Genomic DNA, 18,896 nt, shown 5'->3' on the forward strand with positions numbered 1-18,896 from the left:
GAACCACAAACACAAGACCAGACTTGACACGCGTCGAGGTGCACTCAGATGGGACCTCGAGGCATTCAGGCTGGGCTGGTCAGGTAGGTGCTGCACTCCTAACCACATCCAGAAGTTGTTGGCCACCAGCAGTACCGGTTGCTTCACAAGACTGTGCCGGAAGCCTCTTAACAGACAATTAAGAGTTGACCACAATTAAGTGCTGACCTTCCCAAAGGCAAAGCTTCCTAACCAGGGCTGGCTCATGCCGGGAGAGTATGGAGATCCTCAAAAGATACAGCTGTGACCAAAGACCATGGAGGACAGATGCAGACAGACAGGCACGCACAGAAGTCTGGAAACTCAAGACAGAGGAGCTCTACCAATGCACCATGTGCTTTTCCAGGGGTAAAAACCACTGTTTTATTTATTTATTTTTCTTAGATAAAAAGATGAATGGCTTCGCACGGGAGCGTTGTGCTCCACAGACCCAAAGGAAAGGCGGCTAACGGGGAAGGTTATCTCCCAGCCTGAGGAGCCAGCGCGGTTGGTTTATTCCATTAATCTGTCGCTATAGCATTTCCACGACTTAAAGTACAAAAATACAATTACATCTCCAAAGGGTATTTTATACCTACCGAGAGCAGTTGAGCACTCAACCGGATGAGACATCTCCGTAACCTTCAAAAGAGAAATAATGCACAACACGGACAGGGAATGGAAAATAATAATAAAAAATGTACACATCTGGAGTGCGTCTGCTTGATTCTGCCGGCGTTTCCACTACAACTGCTAAGATACACGTATCAATCAGGTCATTGCCGTTAGGAAAGCCGGGAGCACACAAAGGAAGGGCATTAGCAACCAGCGTGAGATCTGACATTCGGGGCTACATTTAGTAAGTTAATCATTTGAAGGTGCTCTCTCCTTGGGATTTTAATCTTGGGCACATCAAGCGGCAAGCCTTTTTGCTGTTAATTTATCTGCATGATAAAAGCAATCCGCATCTGCTTGTGGAAAATACAGTCATGACTGGGTGGCTACGTCTTTCCCTTTTCAGCCCAAAGAGCAATGTATGTCCCTGGACTGCGTTTCCTGGGCAGACGACGCATGCCCTGCACATCCATTAATGCGCTTCTCAACCAGGATGCCTGAAGGCTGGGATGGGAGTTGTCGTGGGGTTTATTTGGAGGGGACACCAGGAAGCTCCGTGTGCTTGGGGAATTTTCCAACAGCAAGCATGCAATGCACCCCGTGGCTGCAAGCAGCAGCACGCAATACACTGCACTTGAGTAAAGATCCACGTTGTTGCAGTGCAAATGGAGCCCCTTTATTACTGCAGAGTCCTGGGCATGAAACACCACTCTGGGGTGGTGCAAGACCCTTTCAGGGATGCCCCAGTGGCCAGGTGAACTGCCCCTGGGGAGACATTGGGAAGTAACTGTGGCTGGAGCCCATGCTCTTCCTGTGGCCCTCCCGGTTTGACTCCACAAACAGAGACACAGTGGGCAGGTGGAACTGTACTGCATCCCTGTTTCTGGAAGAGGCATGCCGGGATGCACCCACGGGGCTATGGCAGAGCGTGTGCTTCAGCTGCAATCATTTGTACTGTTCAGCCAAAGGGGTGAAGTGCAGGGAAACCTAGGGCAGATGAGACCACTTTCCTTCCCTGCCACCAGCACTGCACAGGGAGTTTTGCACAGGTCATGAAAACCATCGGGTATGCCACCATACCCAACTGCTTTAGGTTTATCTGATAACACCAGGTGAGGCAGCACCCGACTGAGAACCACTGAAGTAAGCTGAGGCAGCACAACGGTGGTTCTCACTTGGGGCTGTTGCCCTATTCAAAACAGTGTTGGAGGGCACCCTGGCTCTAAAAAGGTTGCAAACCATTGCATTAAAATAATGCATCTGGGCCTATATTCAATGAAGCCTTTAATCATGTGCTCAGGGCTGGGCCGGATCAGGAGTCTGCACCGGTGTCTACATGGCTACAACATCCTACACCTGCCCCCTGCCACAGCTCCCAAACCTCTCCCAGTGACAAGAGGCCCGTCTACAACGGGCGTCGTGAAGCAGCCATCTGAGCTGGCTTTAAACTGGCCAGCATGGGCACTGCAGCCACAGAAGCTGGAACCTCTGAGCAGGATGAAATGTCTGTGCACTTACCCACGTGGGTTTGGGTGGCCCGTGTTAACTCCCCACTTGTGTGCCTGCTATCAGGCACTGAGAGCTAGTTCAAAGCCAGCTTGGGCTCGTTTGCACACACTGGGGAACCCTCCAGTGTAAAGGTATCAACATGGCTCATCTAACTATCACTGAATGGAACTGGTAGTGACACATAAGAGCATAAAGCGGTTCCTGATTTGGTCAATCCACTTGCTAAGTTCTACAGTATTAACAACCTGGGGGCACTTTCCCACCAGCATGCGTTTCATATCCACAAATGGGTTGGGGCCAATGAAAGGCGTTATCCTGTGGCCATCAAATAGTCACATGGAGTTTCTACCAAACACTCACCCATGTACTGCCCCCCTGGGAAGTTGTCTGAACAGTCAGCCCTCACACACATTCAAGATTTGCATCTGCTGTCTACGCAATGCCCTGCCTTGCAGGCTGAGCTGGGCATGATCCCCACTTGCAGGGTGAGCTGGGCAAGATCCCCACAGACAGCAGGTCCTGCACAATGGGGTTCATGTGAACTTGTCCAATACCTTAATGGTGGCCTTGGCTGACTCGAGTGCTTCACTCAGCAGCCCAAAGAGCCCATGAATGGTAAGAAACATCCCTACTCTTATCCCCAGCTGCTCTGAGCTGATTAGGAAATTTGGTGCGCACTCTGGACTGGCCAGACTGGCTTCCTACACTTGCTGTCCCTCCCTCCCTCCAGGCTGCCGGCAGATGGTCACACTGGATTGGGAAACCCTGGACATACTCCACGATGAGTTCCCAGCAGCTCTACCCATCTCATTCTTCCCCCCTTCTCTGACAAAGTTCAGGAACTCTGGTCTCTGCACTATGTAAACCAGCTGCCGAGCCCCTTGGCTCTGCTAATGGCTGCTTATAAGTGATCCCAACATTGGCACATGCTGTAGGGTAAAGACTGAAGAGCCAGCGGAGCTCTACAGCGTGTTTTATGGCTGGTGTTGACAGTTCTTGATTTTACTGAAGGGCAGAAGGCTGCAGATCAGCCCTGCAGTTCTGACTTGTATTAAAGTAGGAGGCAGAAGAGTCAGAACCATCCAGTTGCACGTTAGTGCACAGGTGGAGGTGCCTGCTGTTCACCAGTGGCACGTGCGTGCACCATCCACCCTGGTCTGTGAGAACCCAGCCTCATGCAGCTATCCCTAGGCCTTGGGGGTCAGCTAGGCAGTCTACACCTGCCTGCAAAAGGAGATCAGCTCACTGCACTGATACCAGACCATCTCTGGGTGATAGGGCATTGCTGCCTTCTCTGGCTTCCCAGGTAAGGGCCAGCCCCGACGTGCCAGGAGGCCCATTATCCACAGCTGGGACCCAGCTGGGCTGGGTCTCAGTACGTGGCCTCATTGTCCCCGACCGCAGCAAAGGGGAGGCTGTAAGTGCTGTTCTTGCTGCGCTTGCTTTTCTTCCAGGCCAGGAGCGTGCTGGCGCTCTTGCTGTTCATGAGGCTCTTGCGGCTGTTCTCCTTGTTGTTCTTCAGCAGGCCGCCGCCCGAGGACATGGCAGCCGACTTCCTGTCCACCTATTAGGCAGACAGACAGAGAACACCGACATGAGTTGCATGGGAAGGGCAAAGAGCTGGTTCATGGATAAGTGTGCTTGCACGCTGGCAGCAGGAACACAGCAGTCTGGACCCCAAAAGGAGCACGTGCAGAGCTCGATTTTAAGCAGTGCTATGCCACGTCCTCCTGGGAGGCCAGGAGCTGGGAGGAGCACAGCCTCTGCTTACAGGTCGAGTGGGAACACCAGAGCCAGGTTCTGATCAGACAGTGTTTATACCCTGGTCCACTCCCACTGGTTTCCAAGCAAACAAGGACAGGATCAGGCCCAGCGGGTTTAAAAGGAGATGATTAAGGCCCCACAGGAGCTCTGAGCCTGAGCGGGGATGGAAACTCAGGGGCTCCTGGCTTTCAGCTTCATGCTCATGCTGTTCACTTGGGAGCAAGCTCTCTAACTGCTCTACTGCTTTGCTGTAGATTTAGGAGAGGTCCAGAGAAGGGCAATTAAAACAGTCAGGGGGGCCAGACTAGGAGAGACTAAAATGGCCCGGACTCTTCAGCGTGGAAAGAAGAAGGCTGAGCGGGGATTGGATAGAGGTCTATAAAATCAAGAAGGGTGCAGACCAAGTGAGCACGGAGTTTTTGACTTCGTCACCAAGTCCCAGAACACTAGGTCAAGGGGACCCCCACTGAAATCAGTAGCTGACAGGTTTAAACTAACAAGAGAAAGGACTTTTTTTTTTTTTTTTTATACGCAATGTGCCGTTAACTTGTGGAGTTCGTTGCCACAGGAGGTGGTGGAGGCAGAGAGCGGACCCAGGTTCAAAAAGGGATTGGGGAAATTCATGGATGATGGATCTATTAATGCCTGTGGAACAGAACAGAACAGAGGGAGATGCTTTCTCTGGCCTCTCTAACCCAATAATTGGTGGGTGCCAGAGACACTACTGAATAGGGGATAGGTCACTAAAGAGATACCCCATTTGATGCTCTCCCTGTATAGCATCCACTTCCACCACTGTTGGAGACAGGCTAGATGGACCACTGATCTGACCCAATATGGCACTGCTGATGTTCCTCAGGATATGGCTTTCCCCCTACCAGGATCATCCATGCTGGTCAGACCTGAAGATCTCTCCTTTGCCTTTCATCTCTCAGGACACCCCATTCTGACCAAGGCACCCAGCTGGGAGAAAGCAAGACTTTGCAGCCCAGTTAGACAGCTGAATGTCACAAGGAACAGCACCCCTCATGCCCTCAATCTGCCGATTCTGGCTCAGTGAGAAACTACTAGGAAAGTCCCAGCTCCTTCCCACTACACCATCAAGGTCCCTGTTGGAATCAGCTTCCTGCTTCACAGCTTCTGGACTGCTTGTGGGCAAAGCCACCACCCTACAGAAAACGCAGCCTCCCACTCGAGCTGCTCTCCGCTGGCTCTTTTCTTTCCCTAGACCCACATGCCTGGGGAGCTGCCAGCAGGGCTCGGAGCCAAGGAAGAAGGTGAATTACCATGTTCTGCACCTCAGAGCTCTGCAGGGTGATCACGCTGAGCTCCACCCCGTCTTCGCCGACGCTCTTCAGCAGCTGCACCACCTCTGCGTGCTTTGACCATCTGCAGTCCTTGCCATTCACAGAGACGATAAAGTCTCCTTCTTTCAGCCCAGCTTCCTGCAGGGGTCAAGCAAAGGCATGCGTGGCTGAACAGGGCCCGGTGGTCTCCCAGCACTGCTACGGCCGAACGAAATGCCAGAAACCAGGACTCCACTTCCCCAGAGCTAAGCAAGGCAGGGTGCCAGGGCTCTGTCCGGGTTAGGAGGACCCACAGACTAGTTTATTCACCTGGCAGAGACACAACACTAGCACTGATGGAAACTCAGTGTTCTGTGATGGACCTGAACAGGGGTGCAGTAGCACTGACTCCAAAGGGGCTGGATCAGCTGGACCCTCAAGGCCGTTTCCAACCCTACAGTTCCATGGGGTGATTCACATGCTTAAAGCTCAGCATGTGTTTAAGGGCTTCAGGGTCACAAGGGCTGATCCAGGGCTCAGCAAAGTCAGTGGAAAGACTCCCCATCCTGGAGCTGGGCTGTTCTCAGTGGGGGCAGATGACAGGACAAGGAGCAATGGGCTCAAGCTGCAGCAGGGGAAGTTGAGGTTAGATATGAGGAAAAAAAAAACCCTCTCCCACAAGGAGAATAGTAAAGCACTGGAACAGGTTACCCAGAGAGGTGGTGGCATCTCCATCTCTGGAGGTTTTTAAGACCCGTCAAGGCAAAGCCTTGGCTGGGATGATGTAGTTGGGGCTGGTCCTGCTTTGAGCGGGAGGTTGGACTAGATGGGACCTCCTGAGGTCCCTTCCACCCTCATTTTTTATGACTCTGGCCTTGGCCCAGGCTATGGGGTGAGAAGTGGCTGGCACTGGCTCCAAGACGTGCAACCAGGACAGCTTTTCACGGGAGTGACACAAGACCCAGCTTCGATACAAGGCTGCCCTCCTCTGCTGAACGCTACTCTTCAAGAAGCCTTTGCCCCAGACATTCCCAAAGTTTAACATGCTCAAAATAATGTATTTTCTCTTTGTCTTGATCTCAATCCTCCCCTCCACGTACACCATTTCAGCCCCCAAAAAGTCAATCAGTTGAAAACAGGGCCTTATAATAGGGACTTATCAGGTAACCCTGGCAAAGAGAGCTGCCGAGCTTCTCTAGATCTTTTCCAAGGAGGCAGTAAGTACTCACCGCTGCACAGCCCCCAGATATCACTCCGGCAATGAGCACAGGGGAATCCCCTCGAAGTGTGAATCCAAAGCCGCTCTCTCCTCGGACCAGGTGAACTTTCCGTGCCGGGTGCCACTTGTTTTTGGCTGAGAAAACCGTCAGAGGCCCCTGGGTGGAAACAGAGAGACAAAATAACTTACTGGAGGCAAGAGTATCCTCGAGTCCAGCACTGCTGCCCTTGGTTGCAGATATCCTGATGGCTTTTGCTCTTTGAGACTGGACGCTGACTAGGTGTCAGAGAAGATGGATTCACTGTGCTGAGGAGCTCCGGACAGAAGTGCTCAGGGGGGTTAACAGTGCTTAGCTCAAAGTCAATTTATTTTGGCCTTGTGTGCTGCAGCCTCTGCCTTGATCCAGCCCCACACCAGTCAGCCTGTTTTCTGCAGAAAGGAGGCCTGGATGAGCCATTAAGGGCAGGTGTCAAAGACTCGGAGCTGTTGTCTGTTTGGAGAAGGCTTGCTGTTAAATGAGGACTGTCTGCCAAAGACAACAAGCAGCTTCAGCCCTGCAAATCTGCTGTGCAGGGAACTGGCTCTCCACCCTTCCCTTCAGAGGGTGCCTATAACAGGCTGCTACTTTAAAGACCCCAGGCGCTGTGCCCTGTAAAGACTGCCTGTAGCCATGATGCACTACTCCGCTAAAAGTTGGGAATGGCAGCAGGGATGGAGAGGCTGCTGTGAAGCAGTGTTTCCCTGAGCTGCGACATGCCTCTTCGGCAATGCAGCCGCCACCAACCCCAACAATAAATGAAGGAAACCTTTCTAGACTCCTCCTTGCGAAAGCCAGCTTGAAGCTTTACCATCTGGCACTGGCTGGCTGAGCTCCACGCTGCCTCAGTCACATGGCATGGATTGGAGGTCACTCTCACCTCAGTTTGGGTCCTCTTTTCCCCTTTAACCAGCCAAGTTCCCTTCCCCCATTTGGGAGAAGCAGCATATTCTCGTTCCTGGGATGAAATGTCTGCACCCAAAAAGACAGGGAGATGCAGGTCTCTTTATTCATTGTCCAGCAGGAAAAAAGGGGGTGTCTCATAGATTCATAGATGTTAGGGTCAGAAGGGACCTCAATAGATCATCAAGTCCGACCCCCTGCATAGGGAGGAAAGAGTGCTGGGTCTAGATGACCCCAGCTAGATGCCTATCCAACCTCCTCTTGAAGACCCCCAGGGTAGGGGAGAGCACCACCTCCCTTGGGAGGCCGTTCCAGACCTTGGCCACTCGAACTGTGAAGAAGTTCTTCCTAATGTCCAGTCTAAATCTGCTCTCTACTAGCTTGTGGCCATTGTTTCTTGTAACCCCGGGGGCGCCTTGGTGAATAAATACTCACCAATTCCCTTCTGTGCCCCCGTGATGAACTTATAGGCAGCCACAAGGTCGTCTCTCAACCTTCTCTTGTGGAGGCTGAAGAGGTCCAGGTGCCCCAGTCTCTCCTCATAGGGCCTGGTCTGCAGGCCCTTAACCATACGAATGGCCCTTCTCTGGACCCTCTCCAGGTTATCCGCATCCCTCTTGAAGTGCGGCGCCCAGAATTGCACGCAGTACTCCAACTGCGGTCTGACCAGCGCCCGATAGAGGGGAAGTATCACCTCCTTGGACCTATTCGTCATGCATCTGCTGATGCACGATAAAGTGCCATTCGCTTTCCTGATGGCTTCGTCACACTGCCGGCTCATGTTCATCTTGGAGTCCACTAGGACTCCAAGATCCCTTTCCACTTCCGTGCCACCCACCAGGTCATTCCCTAGGCTGTAGGTGTGCTGGACATTTTTCCTCCCTAGGTGCAGCACTTTGCATTTCTCCTTGTTGAACTGCATCCTGTTGTTTTCTGCCCACTTGTCCAACCTATCCAGGTCTGCCTGCAGCTGTTCCCTGCCCTCCGGCGTGTCCACTTCTCCCCATAGCTTTGTGTCATCTGCAAACTTGGACAGAGTACACTTCACTCCCTCGTCCAAGTCGCTGATGAAGACATTAAAGAGTATAGGTCCCAGGACCAAGCCCTGCGGGACCCCACTGCCCACACCCTTCCAGGTCGAGACCGACCTATCCACCACGACTCTCTGGGTGCGACCCTCCAGCCAATTCGCCACCCACCGGACCGTGTAGTCATCCACGTCACAGCCTCTTAACTTGTTCACCAGTATGGTCTCAGCTGGTCCCTGCCTGGCATGCCTTCAGCGTGTGCAACTCAGCCTTGATCTGACTGCACATGAATCAGAGCCTTTAGGCACAGGTTTATAAAAAGGGTGTCTCAATACTGAGGTTTTATATTAGGGGAAAACTCTCAAGGTCTTATCATCGCTGGTTTAAGGAAAACCTCGACCCAAAAAACAGAAGAGACAACATCGGAGGAGAGTCAACTCTTAGTGCCTTCCCTAGGTTCACAGCCACAGTATTCAGAGCTAAACATGGGCTTGTGGCAGGTTTGCTGCTTAGTGTGATAGGAGCCCGCGCATCAGGCTGTCTCTCACCCTTGTACGTACCAGTCGATGGAAGATGTCAGTCACTTTCGCCTGGGAGAAGTTGGGAGATTTGATTTCTGGTCTCTGATGCGTTTTGGCTAAAATCAGAACCACAAGAGACAAGTCACGGCTGTGTGGATGAACTGGCAGGCACTGCTCATGCATCAAGCCACCCGATGGACTCGGGACCGGGCACCAGCAAAGCTCAAACCATCTGAGACAGCAGGCTGGCAGGGCGGGCCCAGGCCCCCAGCTGAGGCAAATAAATGGCGAGGAGGGATGTGTCTTCATATTTTAAACGGGCATTGAGTGCTTTGCAAGGCAAATGTCACAGGGTGGAAACGAACATTGCCTTTCACTGCCTCGGGATCTCCAGGGCACATGTCGGTAAGCAGGGAAACCCCGAGCGAGAGGAGAAAGTGAATGCTTCTCTGTTTACCAAAACGTACCCAAGAAATCTGATGGGTGCATCTCTGTGTGAGGGTGGGGGGTGCAGCTAGGAAGGTGCTCCCAAGGTTGGAGGGGCCCAATCTTGTGTGGGAATTCCTGGGGTGCGCAGGATTGGGCCACCCCAAGCACCAGGAGAACACAGAATCAGAAAATGAGGGCTGGAAGGGACCTCAGGAGGTCAGATTTAGTCCAACACCCTGCTCAACTACATCATCCCAGCGAGGGCTTTATCTAGCCAGGTCTTCAAAACCTCCAAGAATGAAGATTGCACCACCTCTCTAGGTAACCTGTTCCAGTGCTTCACCACCCTCCTAGTGAGAAGGTTTTTCTTAATATTTAACCTCAACTTGCCTTGCTGCAACATGAGCCCATTGCTCCTTGTCCTGTCATCTGCCCCCACTGAGAACAGCTCCATCCTCTTTGCAGCCCCCCTGTAGGGAGGTGAAGGCTGCTATTCAATCCCCCTCGGTCTTCTCTTCTCCAGACTACACATGCCTCCCACTATCCTGCAGCAAAGGGCAATGTGTTTCACCCAAGGAAGCGGATCAGCTGTCCCAGGCACACCCTGGTCTGACTGATGCCGCTTCCTACGGTGACATTTCTACCCACAGACGTGCAAATAGCTGGCTCCTTCCAGACAGGAGGGACAGGTGGTCTCTCTAGCTTGGTTCTTAAACCATGTCCACCCCCTTGGTCCATGTGGCAGAGTAACCAGCTGCCTGTTTCTCACAGTCAGAAGTACAAACACTCCCAGCAAAACCATAGACCCATTTGTTTTGCCAAGGACGGGATGGGAACTTACTGATGAGAACATGTCAGTGGTGTGCCCTACTACAGCACTTACGGTGAATGTCGGGGGCATCTCCGGTTTCGAAGAAGTCCTCCTCGTGGTCAATGTCTGAGTACTTGCTCAGCGAGCGCTTGTGAGCGAAGGAGAGCACCTCTTGGAGGATATCCATCTTCCTCAGGATCTTGCACAGCCCATGGATCCGCATGGCTTCCTCGTGCCTCATGATGGCCTTCTTCAGATGAGCCTTGCCTAAGAAGCACAGAGACCTTCATGCACCCCTCCATGCCACGTGACACTTGCCCCGAGCCACCGGTGTGTCTGTGCCAGGCCACCGCAATAACCTCACAGCCAGGGAACCAACGGTTTGACTTCCTGCATCTCTCGATAAAAATTGGGAACAGGCCAGTCCCAGCTCATGGCAGCACCCGCAGGGCTCCCAGGATGTACTCAACGTACACAACACGGAGCAGGTCCCAAGATCTGGCTTGGATCACAGGAGTGAGACAACCAGGAGCCTCCCAAAGGTCACCTGGGCCTCTACCTGTTCTGAGGCAGGAGGACTATACCTAGACCATCCCTAGCAGATCTGTCTACCCTCTTCTTAACTCACAGACAGTGACTCCACCACCTTCCTAGGGAGGCTGCTCCAGTACTTCACTGTCCTGACAGCTAAACAGTTCTCCCTAATATTCAACGTAGAGCTTGTCTGAAAATTAAGCTACAGGCTTCTTGCCCTGTCCCCTGTGGATACAGTTAACTTATCACTATCCTCTAACAACCCCCCTGAGCATCACACTGTTGACTCATTCACTAGTCCACCCGTGCCAGTTCATTCTGCCGTTTCGGGGCCCAGCTAGTTATTGTATTCACCTGCACTGCCTTATTGCAGCCGAATGCCTGTATACCTTAAGTCTGGTGCTTTGCATGAGAAATTTCATGAAAATTTGCTGGTGGCTTTTCATGAAATTTCATTTTGTTAAAGGTCAACCATTTACCCAGATCGTTTAGGACTCAAACCTTGTCTTCCAAAGCACCTGCAACCCCTGCCAGCCTAGTGTCTTCCAGAAATTAAGTGTCCTCTCTATGCCACCATCCAAGATATTCGTAAAAATAAGCGTGGATCAGAACCAACTCCTGCAAGATCCCACCTGAAATGTCCTCCCAAATCCTAAACAAACCGCAGACCGCTAGACTCCAAGCATAGTGAGAGTCTATCTTTAGCCTATTTCCCTCACGTGCTCAGGAGACCATCAAGTGGGTGTTCTCCAAACCACACTAAAATTCAAGCTACACCACAACTGCTGGTTCCCGTGTCTACTAAACCACTCCGCCTGCCAAGAATCAGACTGGTTTGACAATATTTATTCTGGAGAAAACCCACACTGGCTGGTTTTTAAATCACCTTCCTAACCTCCAGGTGCTTATAAGATAATTGTGTAATAGTTTATTCTAATCCGTCCCTGGGGCTATAATACTGGATAGCATGTTTGCCCTTCTGCAGGTGTCCCCTGTCATCTATGAATTCCCAAAGACAATTTCTGCTGGTTCAGAGATAGCCTCAGCTCGTTCCTTACGTGCTCTCGGGTGACGTTCCCTGGGTTCTGCTATCTTGAATACCCGTCTCCTGGAAATACCCTTCCTATTCTGGTCTGCACTCCTATCCTCTTGCTTAAATGAAGTATTTGGCTGTGATTGACCTTTAGGAAGGCTGAAGCAATAGAGGCACTGAATGCTTTAACCCTCTGTGCCACCTATTATTTACTCTCCTTTCCCTTTCAGTAATTAAGCCGCGTGATCTTTGGACTTCCCATCATACTGCTCTGAAAGTAGCTACAACCAGGAGCATGCAGGATCATTTATGCTCACTAGTCCAACTCATGATGAGACTGGTCCAGCTAGCGATGTTCTCCCCTTAAATTCTCAGAGTCACTGACCCCTGGTACAAGTACCACACCACTGGAAGGAGTGGGAGAAAGAGCCAGGGACTGGTGGCCAATTATAAGCTGGTAGTTCCAGTTTCAAGACACATGGTGGCACCCTAACTCAGGAGTTATTCCGGATTTACTCAGGTGTCACAAAAATGGGATCAAATTTTGCTGAGAAATGGAGGCAAACAAGCCTCCGTGCTGAAGGTCACTTATTGAGATGAACGTCACTGGGCCTTATTCTTTACTGAGGAAAAGGGAACAAAAAATCATTGAACTAGACATGTCTAATGCTCTGTCAGACCAGACTGAATGAATACAGACAATGAGGGAGGCAGGAAAAGTCCACAAATATCTGGCACACATAGGATCTCAGGCAATGCGACCTGGTTTCATGATTATTTTGCTTTTATTTTCCCCACTACAGTGCAGAGACACTCAGGGACTGAGTCAGTGGATGATGCTGAGCAAGAACGTTCAGGACGTGTCCAGGCTTGCAAGTTCTTTGATAATTATTTTGTCTTTAATTAATCATCAACTTGGGATCCCGAGACTCCCTCCACTCCCCCGGAGAACATTAGGTCAGGTTTCAGAACTATAGTCCCTGTTCAGTCAGCCATCAGCACTGGCGTTGCTTCCCGGAAAACTGCTTAGCTGAAGATAAAGGGTGCCCTGACCACTGGTTTCACTTGGTTGGCTGGGGGCTGAATGTTACGTGCTCAGTCTGGGGTCACTGAAGTTATAACTCAGCCACAATGGTGGTTTGAGAGAGATGCAAAACAAAGAGGGAATCGTAGTATGGATGTTTGCCACTGCAGCTTGCTCTCTCTCCTCTGAGCTGAGAGCAGACAGCATGGGGAGGTTCAATTTTATTAGCATTAAAACAGGAACATCTTATCTTGCTGGGAGAGAAGTGTTAGAGTGCCAACTGCTCAGCTGGTGTAAATCAGCATGAAATGAAGTGATGTTGTGCAGCACAATTTGTGCCACCTTACCCCAGCTGGGGACTGGCCCCTTCATCTTTGTGAGGAGCGGGCAGAATAGCCATTGTCTACAGTCCATATCTTTGCTTTTTTGCTTCAAAAAGGCAAGATGGGATGAATTCGTTTCTCACTCCCTTTGATGCTGGCCCCACCATCCTGAGGATAACCCCACATTTAAATTCAAAGTGCCATCTCACAGACACTGGAAGCAAATCCACATCCCAATACAGTCCAAATAAAAGGCTCCCAATGAGTTCAGCAGGGCTGGATTGGACCTTGGGAGAGAGCTCAACTTTGGAAAGTTCCTAGATTACAGTTTCTCCCTGGTGCATTTTAAGAGATAAGGGAAGTTTTCCTGCTTTTGTCTCCCATTCACCTTGCCGAGCCAACCCAGCTCTGTAAGAGCCAGATCTCGTTTCAGACTGCCAGCACCCTGGGAACTGAATCCTCATTGCAGGATGTTTCTTTGTTGACAACGTACGAACAAGAAAGTTCATCTTGTCACTCTGACCCTAAGGGGAGAGCTGAGAATTATGCATTTAATGTCTCCAGTTCTCCCCTTAGGAGGCATTAAGTAGAGACATTAAGTACAAACTGAGCAAATTTAATGTGAAATTATGGAGAAAGCAGCGTAGAAATCTGAAATCTGCAATGCATTTTTTTAAAAATAGGAGTTGCTGAACAATAAGTGGAGTGGTCTATTATGTTCCCTATCTCCAGCCTCTGTGAGGAACTACGGTATCTGACTCTATCGCTATTGTCTTCTTTTGGGAGTGCGAAGTGACAGTCATCATCCTTTTCACTACTACTTGCAGTGCTCTGAGGCATTGAAGTTGTTGGTAGCCTCAGGGAGATCATGCTTAGCATGGTGGAAGGGAGGGGGGGTGGCACTATTTATTTTATTTTTTAAGTAGTCTGTGTCTGAGGTATCCTTGCTCCCCAAGGAAGAGGGGAACAAATGTATTCATTTTTCATATCCTGGTGTGTGCATGTGTGTAAAGCAGAGATGACAAACTCAAGCCAGAGAACAGAGCTTGGTATTGTTTCAATCTCTTCAGGCCAGGATGTTAAAACAAAACTTCAGCTGAATAAACAGGACTGAAGAAGTGTCAACCGCTGACGGACTCTACCTAATAATCAGCCCATGCCCGACTGGAAGAGAACGTATGGGCAAAAGTTTGACCACAGAAAAGGAGAATCCTGGCATCGACATGTCACAGCCACCAGAGACCCTGTCCTATTCAGAGCCACCAGCAAAGAACAGGCAGAGCTGTACAGACAAGGTCTCATCCTACACAACCATATGGCCCTGTGGATACTATCTTTACCTTGATCATTGCTAACAGAGCTATGTAGGATAAGCTGAATGTCTCCCAATTCAGGCAGTGTTACACCCCTCTCTGATTGGAAGCAAATTGGCACAGCAGCTGCAGCAGAGCCAGAAAAAGCTACGTAGAGTTGCCAAGAGCACACAGCTCTAAAGTCACCCTGGCAGCTCTCTGACCCAAGTCAGTAAACGTAAGTACGGCCTAAGATGGCCCAATGGGGCTTTTGAGATTTGTGCATCAGAAAGTTCACTGGTGTGAGGCAGGCTGCTTACCCAGTTTCCTTCTCTCCTCCTGGTCTTGCAGCAGCACGCGAAGAGAGGGTCCCTCTGGCATGGTGACGTGGAACTGGATGAAGACTTTCTCATGCTCCGGGAGGTCGGCATCAGATGCCACTGTGCAAAAGAAGCAAGCACACACGAGTTCAGGAGATGCTCAAAGCATCACTTAGCCAGGGCCAGACAGACAGGGATTCCCAGGCAGGGGAAATAAGAAGCCTCCACAGTGAATATGCAGGAGCTGCCCATTTTAAAGGATGGGTGCATTTATGGCAGTGTAACTATGCTAAAAACCCAGGGGCAGGGCACAGGACTCAGGATTTAAGGGTGTGGAAAGACTTAGAAAGAAGGGGAACGAAAGAACATAACATACTCCTATTTTGGGGCAGGCAGTTTAAACTGCACCCATCGCTACAGACACATTGCAGGTTTCCTGGTTTTCCCAGTATCTTTCTAAAGCAGGTGTGTAAAAGAAAGGCTGATAATATTTATATCAAACTAAGTAACACAGAACCAAGATGATTAAGATTGACATCGGACACCAAAGCAAGGACTACCTGAGATGTGACCCTGGGGCCTTGACAACACAGACCCTGCCCTCCTCTGGGCTGGCAATGTTAATATTACGGCAGGGTCTTGGGGAGCCTGTTAATGCAAACAAGCCAGCACGAGGTGAGCTAGGGTGAGAACTGATAGCGCATTGTTACTCTGCAGTAACTGCCCATGGGCATGTCCCTGACCCACAGGGAAACTTGTGCCGCAGTGAAAGTGCGATGCACCTACCCTTTTCATTCCATCCAGGAAGAGCACACGCCAACTGCTGAAACTTCTTTAGCCTAATGAAGGGTTTTTGAACTCGAAAGCTTGCTTAATAACTATTCTCCAACTATTTGGGTTGGTCTAATAAAAGATATCAAATTCACCCAAGGAACCTTGTCTGCCTATGCACCTACCCTGCAATTCATCATGAATAAAGAGAGTGCCTGCAGGTGCCTACTGCAAAGCAGATGATGTGCACACTTCGCTGACCTCATGGGCACTCTCTCATGTACCCATACTTTTGGACCTGGATGCCTCAGTGCAAGGCACTGCCCTCACACGGGCTAAAAAAGCCTTTGCCCCAAGGTGTTTAGCACCCAAGCAGGAAAGCCAGGCCAAGCAATTAGATCAGTACTGCCCAAACTTTCAACCCCAGTCGTGAACCCTCTGCCCCACCCCGGTCCTTGCCTGGCACTGGCCCTAGACCAGAATGAGCCTGATGGGCTCCCTATGGCTCCAGAAATTTAGCAGCAGGGGAGCAACAATTAACATTGCCACCACTCCCCCACCATCAAATTTTCAAACCCTTGGGGATGACAGCTCTGTGGGCTGGATCCAGTTTCTGGCCCAGGGACTGGGCCTCCTTGGATTAGATTATAAAAGCCAAAGGAAATCCTCCTTGGAGAGGTGAGATTGAAAGTTTGCTGTTGATTTTAGCATGAGTAAGGCTATTCAGAACAAGGCCATATGTGGGGGCTTCCTCAAGTATTCACTATTAAAAAAAAAATAAAAATCAAATTCACCGGAGAAAGCTCTGCCTCCTGCTGGGGTCTAGCTCATAGTGACAAAAGGGGACTGACTACCCATGATCCCAAAGAAGGCAGGTCTCAGGACAAAGAGACCCTATGGACAATGCTGCACACTTGGAATGATCCTTGATACAGATCTGTCTTGTTACAAGCCCTTCAGACACCACATCTAGTCTTTGCTATTTCTCAAAAATTTATTTTTTGCCCGAAGCTGCTGTTACTCCATTTTGGTTCTGATAAACTTCAAAAACCCCTGCAGAGGAGACTGCAGGGGATCTGAGGAGATAAATGAGCCAGTAGGAGGGCTCCTGGTCTGAGAAAATCCTGGGGGCTCAGTTGGCCTGGAGTGAGGGCAGGGTAGAAACAAGGCCAGTGACTCTGAAACCCCCACTCACGAGCAGCACCTGCAATGCCCACCTGGTCTGAAGTCAGCAGCCAGGCTGACATGCCAGATACTGACTTTTCCTTTGCAAGCACTAGCTGGGGATTAGCACTTGACATAAAGAGCTCACTGATGGCCTGTTACTCTGAAGAGGGGTGGGTTCATACTCGTACTGACCTGCAAGACACCCACAGCCTTTCCAAAACCTAGAGTGGACAGGAAGCAGCCATGTGAGTCTCCACCACTGACCTTGCCTTGCTGTTAGCAAAAGCAACTGGTGTGTATGAAAGGGGCATGCATTTTCGGAGAAGTCCAGGAAAGAGGCTCAATGACACCCAGCAAGGACAACTAGGCTTGATACCCTTTATCTTCTGCTTCTCTCACTACTGACTGAGCTCCCCACAGCCATGTTACCCGCAGCTCCTGGAGCTGCCTCCCAGCTCTGACCCACTAACTCAGAACCCCTTTTTCTCTTGCCCATCACTCTCATTTGCAACATGCACATGGAGCGAGTCAGCATGTAACTGCTCAGGGGAAATCCAAGGACGCTCCTTAGAGCAACCGCCCAACTTCAAGCTTCCTGCTCCCTCGTATCATCCTGGAGGGCTGACTCTGTATGGGGCAGCAGATGGATTTGAGTGCTCTGAAGGAGGAACCGGGCCTGGCTGCTATCAGGCACCTGTTCCACTGCAAAACTAATGCTGACCATTTCATTTTTGAAACACGTGTTTTTCAGATGTCTGACAGTTATTTTAATGAGACTCAACTCAGACATACTCAGCACTGTACAGGCACGTAGGAAGAGACCGGTGGGGACTATCAGGTGAGGAGGAATGGACCAGACACACGACTTCTGCTTCCCTTCCCATTTTGCAGGTAGGAAATGGAATCGGAGAGACTCTGGGTGGGTCTATGGGGCACACTGCAACACTGTGTTGAAATATCCAGGCTAGCTCTGAGTGAGCTCCTGTGCCTGCACAACCTAGTAAAATGCCTTGCAGACTTACCAGCTTAGGTCCTGGAAGCAGTATCGCTGCATCCACACAGTGCCCCAGAAGGGCTGAACACTGCATTGAAGGGGGGCTACTGCTCCTGGCTCTGGAGCTAGCTCAGCTGGCAACTACAGCACCATGCAGATGCACCCAAGTGACTCACCTGAGGTCAGGAGTCTATTAATACTCCAATTTATTTATAGGCACATCTCTGTCTAGGGTAAGAAGGAAAGGCAAGGGGTCAGGAGCTGCAACCAGACAGGGAGTCTCTGTGGCCAGGCAGGGAATTGAACCCCAGCGTTTCAGATCCCAGTCACTGCTGTCATCCTAACATGGACTCTTTGAGGACAACAGTTCTCTTGTCTCACCCTGGCAGCTTCACAAAGAGAGCATGATGCACACACTGGCACTACTAAGGCCAGCATGCCAACGGGAGTGCCTCTTATTGCAGCCGCACTGACAGTCCACTGACGGTCACAGGTACTACCACCTCTCAGCAAGCCAGTTGTGGCTGCTTCAAAACACAGTGCATGCTGTCTTCCCTCCAGTGTTAAGGGCTTTTTTGCAAAACATTTGTACAGGCAGCACACAAGAAAGATCCAGATTTACCCCTCCACCCACGCTGGTGTCAATAAGTGAGGTTACAGACCATGCTGTTTGCAACTCAGTGTTTGTACTTCCTCTGCATAGCCCTTATGTTTCCTCCTTCTCCACATTGGATCCTCAAGAGGTCCAGCATTCCAGCTGCTACTGTGATCTGAGCCACAGACAGCACCTGAGACCCAAGTGAGTGTAGAGCCAGCTATAAGCAGTACTCACCGGGGCAGTCGCAAAGTGCAATGGCAGTGTAGTAGTGGGACAAGGCTTCGAAATGCTCCGACTTGACGTGGACCATGGTGGTCCAGGAGAAAGGAACGTAACCCTTCACGTGGGCCTGCGTCATGGTCTGATGCACCAAGGAGTAAACATCTTCAACCTGTGAATGTGAAGACACAGGCAGTCCACAAGCAAGTTCTATTAGAAAAACCAGCTGCTCTGGGAGGCTTTTGGGACAGGCCAGTAGCCTCACTGCTTAAGACGTGTGTGTCTAGGGTGGCCACAGCACTAAAAAATGGAGGGACAAGAAATCCAGAGCTGGAAAGGAGTGCTTGGGTAATCAAGCCCCCACCATCTCTTACTTTTTATAGTGTAGCTAACCGGGCTAGGTACCAAACTCAGTATACTCAGGGTCACTATACCAATTCTTAGCATTAGTTGGCCATCATTACCAAAAGAGCTCAATCTT

At 50.5% G+C, this 18,896-nt stretch overlaps 1 protein-coding gene across 5 annotated transcripts in view; it reads right to left on the reverse strand.

Annotated features, from left to right (window-relative positions):
- Positions 1 to 374: 374 nt before the first annotated feature.
- RHPN1 (rhophilin Rho GTPase binding protein 1) overlaps positions 375 to 18,896 on the reverse strand; it is a 61,143-nt gene continuing 42,621 nt past the window's right edge. For 3 of the 5 annotated variants that reach the window (XM_059723693.1, XM_014600785.3, XM_014600780.3), the window contains exons 9-15: positions 18,431 to 18,587; positions 14,667 to 14,786; positions 10,213 to 10,407; positions 8,928 to 9,016; positions 6,422 to 6,568; positions 5,193 to 5,351; positions 375 to 3,706 (exon numbers count right to left, since the gene is read on the reverse strand). In XM_059723693.1, the coding sequence (XP_059579676.1) occupies positions 3,515 to 3,706; positions 5,193 to 5,351; positions 6,422 to 6,568; positions 8,928 to 9,016; positions 10,213 to 10,407; positions 14,667 to 14,786; positions 18,431 to 18,587 (1,059 nt within the window). In that variant the 3' untranslated portion in view covers positions 375 to 3,514. The remainder of the gene's footprint in view (positions 3,707 to 5,192; positions 5,352 to 6,421; positions 6,569 to 8,927; positions 9,017 to 10,212; positions 10,408 to 14,666; positions 14,787 to 18,430; positions 18,588 to 18,896) is intronic. The other 2 variants (XM_019481833.2, XM_014600788.3) reach the window with 2 other exon arrangements.

The sequence above is a fragment of the Alligator mississippiensis genome, chromosome 3 (genome assembly GCF_030867095.1).
Source record: "Alligator mississippiensis isolate rAllMis1 chromosome 3, rAllMis1, whole genome shotgun sequence".
Lineage (NCBI taxonomy): Eukaryota > Metazoa > Chordata > Crocodylia > Alligatoridae > Alligator > Alligator mississippiensis.